This window comes from Salminus brasiliensis, chromosome 17 (assembly GCF_030463535.1).
Source record: "Salminus brasiliensis chromosome 17, fSalBra1.hap2, whole genome shotgun sequence".
Classification (NCBI taxonomy): Eukaryota; Metazoa; Chordata; class Actinopteri; order Characiformes; family Bryconidae; genus Salminus; species Salminus brasiliensis.
In genome coordinates this window covers 32,252,242-32,268,124 of record NC_132894.1, presented here as the reverse complement: position 1 = coordinate 32,268,124, position 15,883 = coordinate 32,252,242, and the positions used below count along the sequence as shown (strand labels likewise).

At 44.1% G+C, this 15,883-nt stretch overlaps 1 protein-coding gene across 1 annotated transcript; it reads left to right on the top strand.

Annotated features, from left to right (window-relative positions):
* Nucleotides 1-5,014: 5,014 nt before the first annotated feature.
* LOC140537787 (uncharacterized) lies at nucleotides 5,015-15,751 on the top strand. The gene is made up of 12 exons (XM_072660041.1): nucleotides 5,015-5,101; nucleotides 6,276-6,401; nucleotides 6,978-7,127; nucleotides 7,742-7,816; nucleotides 8,488-9,937; nucleotides 10,056-10,106; nucleotides 11,629-12,256; nucleotides 12,604-12,801; nucleotides 12,941-13,007; nucleotides 13,120-13,241; nucleotides 13,942-14,093; nucleotides 15,275-15,751. Exons 1-12 carry the CDS (start codon nucleotides 5,015-5,017, stop codon nucleotides 15,373-15,375), a joined length of 3,207 nt encoding a protein of 1,068 aa, XP_072516142.1. The 3' UTR covers nucleotides 15,376-15,751.
* The last annotated feature ends 132 nt before the right edge of the window (nucleotides 15,752-15,883 follow it).

Here is a 15,883-nt window from a genome sequence, read left to right as displayed (position 1 = left end):
CCTGCAAAACATTACTACACTAAAAAGTTGCAAATACATCATCTTATGTCTGGGGCATTGTTTTATGCTAGTTCTGAGGGAAGGCTTCCGCCTAAAACATACATTTTTTTAAATCTATTAAAGGCAGAGGGATGAATGCAGGGTGTTATGAGGCAAAATAGTGCCTAAATAAATGCATTTCTTTAGATTAGATTTACCACTATTTTGCTCTCATTGTTGGGTGGATTAGGATAGTGAATAAAATGCATGTGTACATTTTATACCTGGTCACTCTAGGCATTTTTGAGCATCAGGATTATTATCTGGATGAGGCCAAGCCACATAAAAATGCAGGTGTAAACTCACCCAAGACGCATTTTCACCAGTTACAAATCCGATCACTTTCTCCAAGATGCATTCAACAACCAAACCCCCCCCTTTTGAACTTCTGCCAATGCAACAGCACCGGGCAACCAACATGCTCGGAGGAAAGCTCCGGGTACCCAGCTCTGATGCTTCATTCTAACTGTGCTCTCTCTGGCTAGGATTCGACCCGGAATTTGACCTGGGCAGGCTGCAGGACTCGGGCATAGTGACAGCGCCTTAGCCCGCTGGACCACCTGAAGTCCCCAATGGTGACTCAGCATTAGAGCACTGCCACTGTTGGGCCCTTGAGCAAGGCCCTTAATCCTCTCTGCTCCCCGGGCGCTGCAGTGATGGGTTCAAGGCAGAGGCCAAATTCCATGTGATTCTAGTCACATGAGGTGACCACATCCTATACTATCCTATCAATCACCACTGCTGTAACAAGAGTTTCTCTATGATGAACCACTTTTCTCACTCTAAACCTCTCTGAGTGACTCTGAGAAATTTTGGAAAATTGGTGGAATTCCCCATTATTCTATGGCTATAATGTTAAATTGGTGCAGTTATGAGGGCGGGTTTAAGGTCAGTGTCGGATCATTCTTGCATGTGTGGGTCTATGTGAATGCACGCGAATTTTCCTCTCTCTCTCTCTGTCGCACACACACACTCTCTGTTCCATTTGAGGGGCTCTCAGAGTTTCCTGCCAAATTCTAAAGAGGCCTCTGGTGATAGACTGGGAAAAGAGTGAGGAGAATGCCAAGAGCGCGAGTGAGCGAGAGACAGAGAGACAGAGAGAGAGACACCAAGGGGAGCTTGAGAGCTTGAATGCATCTGATATTTAAACTACGTTCTTATACTTATGTGTGTGTGTGTATGTGTGTGTTCGTGCGTGCGTGGGGAGATAATGGAGACCTCTCAGGAGAGACTCGCTGCAGAATGGCAGGGAGTCCGGATAGAGCCGGAAGGTGACCCACTTTTCACAAGGCTCCCTCCTGTCTCTGAACACGCTCTGGCCCCATTTCAAAGAGTGTGTGTTTCAAGATGTGGAACGAAGGGGGGGGGGGGGGGAGGGGGGCGAGGGAGGGGGTATCAGAGAGACAGGGGGAGAGCGAAACACAGCAGGGGAAATCTGATAGCATCATCTCCTTACCTTAAAGGAGAGACATTTAGCACAACAGCTCAGACACACTACCCCGACTCAGCACATTCCAGCACTCCTGAAGGCTCTGCTGTTTGCTGTAGTGGCCTACTGAGGATAAAGGTCGCCACGCTGCCCTCTCCGCACCGTGCTCTTCGGAATTCACTCACCCTTATTACCGTGAGTGCCTCAGACAGGAGCTTCCATCCTCACGGATCTGTAGACGAACACGGAAAGGTCAGATTACATATGATACACGAGATAAGAGCCTTCCATGATAAAGCACTGCGGTGGAACGAGGAGATCTTGGATACCGCCTCAGGTATACACTATATGGACAAAAGTATTGGGACACCTGTTCATTCACTGTGTCTTATAAAATCAAGGGTATTAAATAAGAGTTTATCCTGCTTTTGTTGAAGCAACTGTCTCTACTGTCCAGGGAAGAAGGCTTAATACAGGATTTTTTAGACGACAAGAACATAAGTGAGGTCAGGATGTCGGAAGATCATCCCCAGCTCATCCAAAAGGCACTGGATGGAGCACCATCCATCATTCTAGAGAACGCAGAGCTTCCACTTTCAATGCCACTGCTGTGCTTTATACCCCCAATAGGTTCATGTTTATCTACTGCAGAGAGACCTAGTCTATTGGCATTGCTTCCCTTCAGGGACTAGACAAGCTGTGCGTGTCCACAAATATTTGGACATATAGGGAACCTTAAGGTTCTGTGTTCTCCACTGACTAAAATGATTTCTAGTAGTTCTGGTAGCTCTTCCCAGACTCATCTGCAACCGTCTACACCTACAACGTCTTTCTGAAGGCCTCAGAGAGCTCTTTGGATCTGGCCATGATGGTGATCCTCACCACTCACTTCAACAATCTGAGGTTTAAATAAGGCAGGATGCCCCAGAATCCTCTCTAACCATGTGCTAATCATCTGCAGCTGATCTTCTGCACCTGATTCTAATTACCTAACATTTTAAGTATGAATAAATGTGGGGGGTGTCCCAATATTGTTGTTTAGATGACGATCAGTGACACCTAAGTACAATTCCACTGGAACAGACAGCTTATCCCATTCAGATCTGTCTCCTCAGCAGTTAGTGTCAATGCTGTGAGGTTGGTTTACCTGGAAACGTTGGATTTTAACTAGTTAAAAGGTTGTGATCTGAAACTGTTGGGAGTCTGCCCCCCTCATTACAACCTGAACTCGCCGCTAGATGTCGCCCCACTCCTAACACTTGCACATTTCCCTCGGAATCTCTCACAGCAGACGATTTGCACGATAAATGTGACTGAATATAAGCTACACACGTTATAATGAACAGTTATGTGACATTAGGGGAGTGTTTAAAGTCTGGCGTTGCATGGGTTCCTCCAGAGTACACAATGTCCTGCTCTCCGGCATTCGATCATTTCCCGGGAAAGCTCAAACTGCGGCTGCGTTCCAATAACAGCACCCACTTGTGCTTCAGAACTAGAACACTTCCCGAGAAATTTGCGCCCTAGCTCAGCCTTTATATAAAGTTATTGTTTAAGAGCAGTGCTGTCTATTATTTTATTTGATTTAATGTCTGTTCTCAATCCAGATCCTTGGTCCTGTAGTATTAATTGTGCTCTGATTCTGCTTCTGCTTCTACTTTTAGATAAAACTCTCCACTTTACTGTCATTTATATGAGACGGTATATTAAAATTGCTATGGAATTGCTATGTTCTGCTTTTAAAATAAAAAATGAGTACTAAATAACCATCTCTTTCATTTTCAAATGTCAGCGCAGTTATAGGGCCCCTTTCCTGAGCTGGGTTCGATTCCCGGGCTCGGCAAGCTGCCACTGTTGGGCCCTTGAGCAAGGCCCTTTACCCTCTCTGCTCCCCGGGCGCTGGAGTTGGCTGCCCACCGCTCTGGGTGTGTGTGTGTACTCACTGCCCCTAACACATGTGTGTGTGTGAGTGTGTGTTCACTACCAGATGGGTTAAATGCGGAGGACACATTTCGCTGTACAGTGTACAGTGACAAATACATGCACCTACCTAAAAAGGAGGATGTATTGGTTGGTTCCTCATGTTTCTTTTATTGGATCGGTGTGTGTTGTGGTCATGATGACCCATGGACCTTACCATCACCCTTGTGGTTGGTGTGGTGCAATGGATAACACCACCACGTGCCCCTGAGCTACCACACCATGTGGGAGACTGGGGTTCGATTCCCGGTCTGGGTGACTGTCCTCCACTACACCAATAAGAGGCCTTGGGCAAGACTCCTAACACTGCATTGGCCCACCTCTGTAATACGAGTTACCTCGTCACTCTGGATAAGAGCGTCTTCTAAAATGATGCAAATGTAAATATCTATGAATGTTTGCTTAATCAAAATGTGAAGAAAGGTGTGGATTTTTGGGCTAAATATAATGTGCAGACACTGCATCATGACCTGCATGATCAGTGTGTATTTCAACCCTGGTTGGGACAGCTGAAAAGAAGCAGTGTGTGAGAGAGAGATGTGAACTCAAGGTGAAGTAAATGTAAGCTAGCTAGTGCAAACAGGGCCGAATGAGAATAAACCTGGAAGTAAAGTCTAAGGCCCGAAACATACTTTGCGCAAAGACGCAAATACAGACGCTTCGAGCGGTGCAGGCTGGGTTTTGCGTGTATTTGTGTGGTTAAAAATGTGTCAATATTTTTCCCAGTTGACTGTAATGGATGGATTTTGATTTTGACTTGTTCTCCATCACCCCACCCCCCTAAGTACTAAGTGTCTTAACTGCCACAGTAATGTAACAATGCCCATTGAGTTTGTACAGCAGAACCATGCGTTTGCAGAGCGTTGACGGGGCACTGGCGTTTGCGTACTCACGCCAAGCATGTTTTGGGGCCTAAGGATGAATGTAGCTAGTGAAGACAGGTGCTCAAACCGGCTGTACTGATCCGGGCTGTTCAGACAGGGTGAAATAAAGTGCCGTTGCAGTGCTATTAGGATGCACAACACGGCAGTAAGACCCGAGGGACGTGTCTTAACTTGTGGAAAGGGGGTATAACACTGTACTAGTGACCTATAGCTACGTACTTACACAGACGACAGTGTATTCACGACCTTACGACCCATAAGTACATCCGTTGTATAAGTACACACACAACAACAGTGTACATACAGCCTCCGAACACTCAAGTAGGAACTCGAATTTGGACTAGGGTAGAAAATGTGTCAGATCAGTCAGATCAGGACTGAGAACCACTGTTTTAGTACCATATGCCCTAGAACATAACTAGTGCACTAGCTAACACACGCAACACATTCAGCCCACATTCAAACCATTTGTTTTTACTTAACATTTTACTTATCCAGAAATCTAGAGAGCCACATTAGTGTCTGAAATGTACAAAAAATATCGTTCTAATTTGAACGTTTTAGAAAGCACAACCTAACTAGTACTGTTTACCATATGCTAGCTAGCAGCATTTGGCGTATTGGAACGCGGCCTGCGCGCCTCCTCCCGGCGGCTCCTCGTGCTCCGTTAGTGAGTTTCAAGATGGCCGCGCCGCGTGGCGACTTACTGAGGAATTTAAACGCCGGTTTTAGTGAATTTCCAGCAACGGAGGCGACTCGAGAAGCGCAGGTTGAGTTATTTTCGCATTTCTATAAATATATGAACGAATCTCGTCGTTGCCGGTGCCTGTCCGGGGTCGTTAATACGACATGTGGAGCTAGAACGTGTTGGCGCGCGTGGGACACGTGGATGCTCAGTTAGCTGCGGGCTGCGAGCTGCGGGCTGGGGGCTGAGGATGGGGTGGACACGGATACAAATAGGAATAATCACAACCGAACTGCGGTTATTAGTAGATCTGGCAGTGGGGCACTGGGGTGGAGGTGTAGGAGCAGTGGTGTATTCGGCTGCAGAGCGGATGGGGGGCTTGGGTGGCAGCTAGGTGGCTAATTTATGGCACTAACGCTCGTCCTGCCTAACCGGAAAGGAAAAGTTAGTCACCCTCGAGCTTATGGGAAGTAGCAAACGGTGGGGTAGGCTTTAGATGTTGCCCTTTTTTTTTTTAAAACACTCTTATTTTTAGCTCTAATATCGATACTAATCAATATATATTCGATAAAACTAATGCAAAGTCAGTTTTGAACACCATAGTGCTGTTTATTAATATCCACACACAGACTGCACCATTCAAAGACCCCGTAATCCCCCCATAGGCGAAACAACAGCTAGCACTACATTAACTGAGACTAATACCCACATAAGCAGTAGTCTTGAGTCTTTTGCTGTGTATGGGGGAGGCTGCTGCCCCCCTCACGAGCCTGAACAGTGCCCCCAATGCAACCTGTTGAGGGGCTGTTGGGGGGGATTAGGGGTTCAAGTTCAGACATGTTGAGGTGGCGATCAGTGGACACAAGGCCCATTGCTCCCTTTCTTGACACAGTCCACTCTAGTATTACATTTTAAATACTATTTATTTATATATATCTTTTTTTTTTTTTATCTATGTTAATAAGTATATATTTTAATATTTGATTAATTTCATATTTGCTGCACTATGCACTAAATTTGATATTTGATATTTCTTTTGTCACAGCACAGGCTTTTGGTTCTGATCCTGATCGCAAGTGTAGTACCACAACCTTTGGATTGACTGTGCTGTCTAATTATACCCTATATAAAATATTAAATAGTATTTTTTTTAATATGTTCTGATTACAGGATTGTATGTGTGTAACGTGTGAAATTATAATTATATAACTCATGTAATTAACCTTTATGCACCTTTTCTGTTCTCTTTCATCTGCAGGATGAGTTTGAAAGAAGCCATATCCCTGGATTTGAGCATGATGTTGACATTACCTCAAACAACCTTCACGGCAGTCTGGAACCTTCAATTTTATCCATCTTTGAGGACACATCCCCCACAGGAGAGGTGAGAAAAGCTTACCTGGTTCAGAGCAAGAGCATCCCTGTGGACGGAAGCTGAAAATGTATGATTAGTTCTCATTAAGTCTCATTTAGTTAGTTGGTGGAGGAGGGATAATGCTATAGGGATGGTGTTTTAAGGGGTTGGTTTATAGGCCCCTTGGTTCCAGTGAAGGGAAATTTTAATATGTCAGCAGACGAGGACCTTTTGGACTTACTGTATGCTTCCAACTCTGTGGAAAAGACCCTTTTCTGTTCCAGCATGACTGTGCCTAAGTGTACAGGATATTTTTAGCCAGGCCCTCTCGTCCAACAACAGTGTCTGACCTCGCAAATGCTTTTCTCTATGAATGAGCAAAATTCCAACAGACACACTCTGAAATCTTGTAGAAAGCTTTCTAGAGGAGTGGAAGCTATCAGAGCAAAGGTGTGTGTGTGTGTGTCCATATACTTTTGTCCATATACTGTACATTTCGGGTGTTATTATGTATTTGTTATAGATTTGTTTCTGATCATGAATTATGTATTATTAGCAAGCATCATCGATGTCAGCATTGACTGAGTTTTGGGCCCTGTTTTTCAGGTGACGAACCGGATAGATGAAGAAAGTGAGGCCTCACTGCTGTCTGCTCTTTCTGAGATACTGGACAGCGTCATCGAAGACACCTTGTCTCCTTTTGACACGCTTCCTGACACTGAACTTTTTGTGAGTCAAAGGAGTCATGACTCCAAGGTAAGATTTCCACAGTCTAAACCAGTTGTGTTTTGGTAGGTTATGTTGCTCCAGACCCAAATGAGTCACCTTGAGTCGTCAGGGTGGTACTAAATTCAGGCTCCTGCCGCTGCACAATAATCTTCAGGATGACCAGAATTATAGATTGAGAAGAGGCAGTACAGTGCAGTGAGGGTCTTGTTGGATGTGTGGAAAATGGGTTGCAAAGCAGATGTTACAGAGCGGTACACGGGAAAACGTTCTCACTTCTGCTCAAGAATGAGGAGGATTTCCCGTAGACCGGGATTTCTGCCACTGCTGGTAGACCCGTATGACCGTATGCCTCCATACACCTGCAGATTCAGCTACTTCCTTCAAATGCAATCACTCTTTTCTGCCAATCATTAACATCTGCTTTGCGACCTGTTTTCCACACATCTAACGAGGCGCTCACTGCACTGTACCACCACTTCTCAATCTATGAATCCCGTCACACACCCCGCAGGTATTTATAGCCTGCAGGAGCCTCAAGTTACTACCACAATAAAGACGTAAGGTGACCAATCATGTGGTGATGTACATATTTCGGTTTGTTCATTTTCACTGTGATAAATGTTGTTTTTTTCCATTTGCAGTTTAGAAGGTCGTCTGACAAAGAAGCAGGTAATCGGGTCACCAGGTCCCAACGCTCTTCACTGTCAAACTCAAAAGTAAGAACATTTCCTTGATTTGCTGTGTCCACAAAACTGTATGTCCAGAAAACTGATCGTGGGTACACTCTAAACAGTGGGGGCTTGTTTTAATTGTAACTGTAATGCAAATTACAAATGTAAATTTGTAAAAAATAAATAAATAAAATAAATTATTAATTATTAAAAATATTAAATTGAAAAATGTAAAATTTATCCCAACTTTATATAAATGCATATGTAACAAGACAGAACTAAATAAAGAGGGTTATTGAAAGTTATTGATGGACTCCACGTTAGACGCTTAGCAGTCTAATGGGCTACCACTGTGGCCTGGGGGTTGCAAGTTCAAATCCCAAGCCTTTGCCATTAGCGGCTGATTGTCCACAATTGGCTGTGCTCTTTCTGGGTGGGTAGATGGCGCTTTCTCCCCTCATCGATTTTAAAGCGATGTTGGCCGACACCGGCATCTGTTAACTGGTGTGGTGGAGCTGGGGACCAATGTGGGGTGCGTTGTTAGTGCTAGGCGGAGCTGCAAACATGTGGGTTAATTAGCAGTACCAAATTGGAAGGGAAAAAAAGGAAATACTCAGCAAACAAAAGTAAATAACAAAGGTTATTAATATTTAGTTAAAATTAAATTGAGGTTTGTTACAGGTCTCTGAATGTGTGCTGTATTTGGCTTTGAACAGGTTGAGGGCCTGCTTTCAGACAGGCAGTTGAGGCCGAGGCTCAATCAGAGGATACAGACGACAACCGTACAGAGAAGTGATGGCGAGGAGGAGGACCTCAGTGAGACCAGGAGACGCCCCATAAGAACCTTCAGGATCGAATCGGACCCAGAACTATCTCAGGATGAGCAGCAGGATGGATATATGCTTGTATCACTGGTGGACCTTGTCAGGCACATGCATCCATACAGCCTCAGGGTGGGTCTGGTTAAGGAAGACAGCGCGGGAGATGTCCACAATCTGCAGGAGGAGGATGTGTTTGTGGATGTTGTGGGTGATGACGAGCTGGAGGACACACTTCAGGGCATGTCTGCATTCAGTGATCTGGATTCAGAGAACAACGTCTATCCAGTATCTTCTCCGGCTTTAAAATCCAAAATGGGTCTGAACAAGGAAACCTCAATGGAAAGGCCAAAGGAACAGACATTGAAGATGTCCCCCTTGAGTTGCAGTGAACAGAATAAAAATGACCTCACTAGTCAGAAGCTTCAAAAGAGTGTCTTAGCCATCATTGGGAGTGCTGGGCGAGTAAAGAAGAAAGTTAGCTTTGCCCCTGATTTAGCATCAGTTCATGAATACGAAGCTGAAGACGAAGCATCTGAATGTGACTGGCCAGATACTCCATCCCCAGATGATCATGAGGACAAAGCAACGACCTCAGGTGAGAACTCAGTAGACGCGTCAATGAAGACCCCTTCTCAGGATGGCATCGCAAAGCCTAAATCCATCAGTCTGCAGGAGTACCGTCTCCTCAGACGGAAGACACTTCCAAAAGAAGAGAAGAAGATGGACTACAGAACCAAGTGGCCCTCAGTACCCGAGGCTCCCTGTGAGCTGCCCCTCATCCCTTGTATACCAGGTTACATCCCACCTCAGGTTAACTTAAAAACCTCAGTTCCTAATGGCAGGATCTCCACTTCAAGTTCGGTGACCAAGCCCAGAAGAAACCTTCAGATGTCCCTCAAATCACCTCAAAAGCAGAACACTGTGCAAGCCGTTGACCCACCAAACCCTGTCATTGTTCCCCTTTCAGCATCCGTTCCTGTACCTGCAAAGGTCCCATCTTCTAAAGAACAAAGTGTCACACAACAGAAAATCATCGTGAAAAACTCTCATACTAGCCAGCCCTCACTTTCGAACCCTCAACTGCAACCAGCTCAGTCCAAAACCTCTGGGAATCTGAAGGGACATCATTCCTTTTCCCAAGAAACACAGGAAACTGATTCTCGTGGCAGTTCTCCAATTGCTGAACTTCCACAGGCAAAATGTTCAACAGCCTCCGACACCACTAAAGCCAATGTCTCTGCTCCATCTTTACCCATGAGGGGCAGGCTGTCAAAGGGTCGGCTCCCTCTAGTGCAGATACCAACAGGTGCAGAAGATAAGAGTCAGGAATCTACTAGTGTAATAGGTAATTCAAGCAGATGACCAATGTCCATCATGTCTACCTAAGCCACAGAAATTGCTGGCTGCATCTAAATGATGGCTTTTAATAACAAAAGCATTTTTAATATGTTCCTTCGACTTAGGAATACAAGCTACGGATGTAACCAGTCTTCTGGAGCAGTTTGAAACACAAGGTATGGTTTTCCCTTTCGTCCCTTACTAGTCTAAATCAGGTTGAATCAGCAATACTGAGGTTTAAGGTTGGGTTTAGTTGCGAGGATGGCGATGAGTTCATTTTTTAGGCAGGACAAGCAAACCAAGATGAACCAGTCTACTAAACGTGCCTGAAAAAAGGACACATCCCTGAGACCATTCACTCAACTACGTGCTCCCAGATATGAGTCTTCATCCTTTAAACATGTGTTATTAGAGGCTCAGTTAGCTTGAACACATCTTTGCTGGTTTAGCTGTGTGTTTAGCCTGTGTACTAGCTAACTTATCTAAGCCTAGCCAGCAGAACCGGTCTCTCATTTCGGCTTTCTGTCACTCCCAACACCAGTCGCTCTGCTTCACTATTTCAGACACAAGTTTTTCTCGTCAGCATTTGTTTCGGTAGCACAAGACAAGACAACCATATTCTTGTACACTTGTGTTGGACACTGATTGAATTTGGCCTCCGCCAACCCTTCCGTGGAGTGAACACAAGCAGACACACACCCAGTGACAGTGAGCACAATTTAATCACAATAAAAGAAAAATAGTCATGCGTTTTTCACATCTGTGGCATCACAGCGTGAACATTTGCTCCTTTAGGGCCAGTAATATTTTTGAGAAGAATGTAATTATTCTTGTTTTAATTCACAGCGGAGACAGGTTTCTCTCCTAGCTGTCATTAAAGCTGTCATTAAAACCTCATTCACATATAAAGATAGTTGTCTGTGATTGCCACCCTTAGACTGCTATAATCTATCGTGCAGTTACTCTTTAATGACTTAATGGCTCTGGGCGTCCAGGGCTCATAACTGTGTGGTAAATTGCTTTGCGTTTTCAGGCAACGAAGATTAGAAGTTGCCATGGCAGTGATTATACATTCCCAGATTTAAGATCCCAAGGAGAGCATGAGGAGATGCTACAGGACATTGTAATGATAATGAAACCTGGCTTTATTCGTCTTCATTTCAGTAATCAGTCTAAAGTTTAAAGCATCTGCATAGGTTGATGTTGATTGCTTTATGGCAGCATACGTAATGCAGTGGATAATGCAGTGGATACGGCGTGTAATTGTATGAGTCAGCCGGTGTTGAGAACTCGTAATATTGAGACCTCCCCCTGACTACAATTGGCTTTAATCACTGCATCATTTGTTTTGACACTCCTCCGCTTGACAGCGATCGGCCCTGATGACTCCATACATTTTTCCGAGATCTTCCCCTGAGAGTTGTTGGTCCTAATCACAGGATTGATTATTCTGAGACATGCCTCTTACAGTGATTGTCGTAATTTTGAGGCCTTCTTGTGTCTGCGATTGATCTTAATCATAGTATCGTTAGTTCTGAGACCCTCCCCCTGACAGCGATTGGTCCTAATTAAGTTGTTTTTTTTAAATCAACATATTTACATCTTAATTAGGAGAATTCTGTAAGTATTGGCTCATGTCTAATTGCAAATTGCCATACAGAAAATGCATTAATTAAGATTCTGATGTCTTTTCTTCAGGTCTCACCCCTCCTGCAACCCCTCCTCATCAAATCTGGAAGCCGCTCCTGCCTGGTCACAGGGCAAAGCAGCACGAAGCCATCAAACCATCTCTCAGCAAAGCCATCCAGATCATTGAGCCTCGGCCGTTGCCCCCTAGCAAGGTTCACCCAAGGCCCCAACCATCCACCTCTGTGCCTGCCCCAAGCTTGTCTCTAGCGTTTAGGGACCATGACTACTGTGTAACTCAGGAGATTAAAGACAGCGGTGAGAGGTCAGTTTCAGCCATAGATGCGCACAAAAAATCTCTTAAGGAGCCAAGGAGTCACACAAGCCATACGTCACTGGACCACAGGACTTTCTGTGAGGAGCAGCGTCTCCCTGCCTCAGTTCTCCTGTCTCCAGAGAGCTCCCCCTGCAGGCTGGAGGAAAGTCTGAGCACAGGTGAAGAAGCAGCAGGGCGAAGGGAAAGGTCTTCACCCTGTTCCTCCCGGTCTCCAAGCCCTCCAGCCAGGGGCAGGACTAGGAGGCGGCGTTACCGTGGAGGATATCATCATTCTGATTCAAGTTCGGTGTTGTCTTCTCGGTCCCCTTCCAGGTCCTCCTCAGCCTGCTCCACTTCATCGTCTCGCTCACCACCCAGAAAGAGGTGAATGCATGAAATATCTTCTTACCTCCTTATGACGCTTTGGTTGTTTTACAGGGACGTACTCTGACTTTTTAAAGCAGGGATTGTTAAAAGAATAACACACAAATATAGAAGTGGGGAGCTTTTGGTTTTAAGCTTGCTTCTCTAAACTTTAGGGCACTTCTGCCCCTTGTAAATTTGAGCATGCTGAGTATTTTGAATACGTGGTCTGTAGCTTTAAGGGTATTGGAATTCCTTGATGCAACTGATGCTCATTGGGGTTTGAAGGCAAAGTCCATTCTGAATGCAAATATGTGGTAAACTTCATGTACAATGTAAATGTAAAATAATAAATATTTTTGATCCAGGAGAAGATCAAGGTCTTCTGAGAGCAGCTCAAGCTCCTCATCTCGGTCCAGTTCTTCGTCTCTGTCCCCTTCTCCAATCCGCCAACGCCAGCACCTCTACCCTCGATCATCCAGACCTTGTGGCTCTTACTCCAGATCTCGTTCCCGATCTCGCTCCCGCTCCGGTTCCCGCTCCGGTTCCCGCTCCAGGTTGAGCAGGTCAGTGTGGACAGCCAGTCTGAAGTCTAGATTATGTCACGTAATTATGTCACATAAATCATGCATCATTCTGCATGTGTGTGTTGTTAATCATGCTGCTTTGGTTTGGTAACGGCTCCATTTCATGGTGAACTTGCAGACACAGGGAAAGCTCTTATCTGAGCAGATGGGAAGAGGCCCGCAGGATGCGGAAGCAGAAAGCCATTGTGAGTACTGATGGATTTCTCCTACTTTCATTTTGCCACAAAAGTTGCCGTGTGTATGTGCTGATGTGTGTGACGTCATCTCCTGTTCCATTCTTTGATGATGTCACTCCAGGAGGAGCGCAGAGTCGTGTACGTGGGGCGAATACGTGGGACTATGACCACAGATGAGCTCAGGGAGCGTTTTACACTGTTTGGGAAGATCGAAGACTGCACTGTCCATTTGAGAAGCCGCGGGTAAGTTTGGAAGCTGGATGCTTCTGCTTCCAGTACGAAGTCGCGTATAAAGATGTACGCTGATTCGGACGGGATTGGTTTTACATAGGGTGAGGTAATGTAATTAAAGTAAAGATTTCAGTGCCTTTTGTAAAACGATCTGTAAAAATTAACAGCTACCTTAATTCGTTCAAGTCAAACCTCAGTCAGATTTTAGAAGGTGAGCCAAAAGACTCTTCAGAGGCACAATGCTGATGACACATTTGGGCATTAAGTCATTGTTCTGAACATGTAACTATTATACATAAATTAGGTAGCCACGCCCGTCCCGTCATTTATGCAGAAATTCATATTCCATGCAGATCAGTCCTAAATTTAATCAAAGGTGGTAGAAAATTTTTCTTACCCCGCCTCATGTCAAACTAGTTCTGTCTGAATAGGGCTAAAGACTATTTACTTGCTTTATTTAACATTTAAAACAAATTGTCATATTATTATTTATTTTTAATTTAGACAATCAGCAAGAAATCTTCAGTTTTGAGTGTCCAAACTTTTGCATGAGTGTTAATTTGAGATGATTTTCTGAAATATAGCTAAACCATCTGATGTCAGCCTGAAACCTCTCTCTCCATTAAGAGTAGTTTTTTCCCCCCATCTGTGAGCAGTGTTTAGTTTTTAGATTGTTTCTTGTAATGTGTGAATTCTTCTCTGACTCTTTCAGGGACAACTACGGGTTTGTTACCTACTACAAAAAAGATGATGCTTTCGCTGCCATAGAGAACGGCGCGAAGCTGAGACAGCCAGATGAGCTCCCCTTTGATATCTGCTTTGGTGGAAGACGACAGTTCTGTCGTTCCAACTATGCAGATTTAGGTGTGTATTTATTATTATTATTATTTTTTCCTTTTGTTTTCTGTGATTTATTTTTTTTTTTGTACAGTGTTAGTTTAATGTTCTCTCATTTTTATTTTGGGCAGAAGTGGGAAATACTTGAATAGCTGTATTTTGTTACTGTACCTAAATGCTTAAAGCAGCATGACAAGAGAATTGGCATTTTTTGCTCCTGGGCACCCCCTCCACGGTCGGAAAATGAAATTTGTGCTTTGAGCCGCCTCAAAAGAACATACTTTACACATGTATTTTACAAGCAGAGATACAAAAGCAGCACCTGAGATGAAAGAAGGCTGTAAACAGTCACAGTAGAGGTATATTAAACATTTCACACAGAAAAATATTTTGGTAACGCAGTTCTCAGGCATTACCGTGCTTTCTTCTTCAACATTAGTTCATTAACAATGCCACGTAATGCTTGTGTGTGTGTGTGTGTGTGTGTGTGTGTGTGTGTGTGTGTGTGTGTGTGTGTGTGTGTGTGTGTGTGTAATATTTCTCTCAAATGTCTGGACCCCACAAGCAGGCCACATAGCAGGTATTATTTGGGTGCTGGGTCATTCTTCTCCTGACGTGGTGGTATGTTGATGTGTGTTGTGCAGGTACAAATAGTAGAATAGACACAGCAGTGCTGCTGGAGTTTATAAACACTGTGTCCACCCACTGTCCACTCTATTAGACACTCCTACCTAGCTGGTCCACTTTGTAGATGTAAAGTCAGAGACAGAAGCTCTGTACCTGTTGCTGCACAGTTTGTGTTGGTCATTAGTGGTCACAGGATGCTGCCCACAGGACAGCAGCACTGCTGTGTCTGATTCACTTGAACCAGCACAACACGCCCTACTGACACGCCACCTTCTTGTCAGTCTGTGTCACTGCGGTGCTAAGAATGATCCACCACCCAAATACTACCTGCTCTGTGGTGGTCTTATGGGGTCTTAAGCGTTGAAGAACAGGGTGCTCAGAGATTTTTCTGATTAAAATAATTAAATTAAAAGGAAATATTTAATTAATTAATTATTTAACTGTTTAAAAAAAAAATGTAAGCTGTTTTGGGTTGATTATCATTAAATGTCAGCATTAGGTCCTGTTTGGGTCCTGAGTTTATCATGCTTGTCCTCCCACTGGAATTCTGGCTCACTTTGACGGACTCTTCTCTTCTACAGATTCTAATCGTGACACCGACTCTACTTCAGGAAGGAGCAGGTGTGATGCACTTGACTTTGACACTCTGCTGAAGCAGGCACAGCGCGGGGCGAAGAGGTAGCCCCATGGGACCTTTCGCAGGATGAAGGGACAGAGAGAAGGCGAAGAAGCAAAGGTGGAGTGTGACGGAAAGACACCAAGCACTACCTCAGAACCCCAAAGAGCTTGCACGTGGCTTGCACTAAATTGAACTCTTATATGTAGCTGTCTTTATTTGACCTTAAAAGTTAACAAACCTTCTGTTGAAGTGAACATTTTAAAAGAGAAGAAAAAATTAAGTGTATAAAAACAGAAAAGCATTAAGAATTAAAAAAAAAAATCAGTGTATCATAATTTAAGTGTGTTTGGTATTTGACGTATTTGTTTTGTTTGGGGGGAAAAAAAAACATTTGTGTGGTAAATAATTGGGAAATAAAGTCATTTTTCTTCATTTGAAATGGAAGTGCTTTCTCAACGTTTTAGTAAAATATTAATGCTTGAACCTTATTCTTGGTGGGCTGAGTTTTCCTTTATTATACATACACTTTTAAGATACATGCCTGGTCTTCTATAGCTTCAGGCACTGCAAT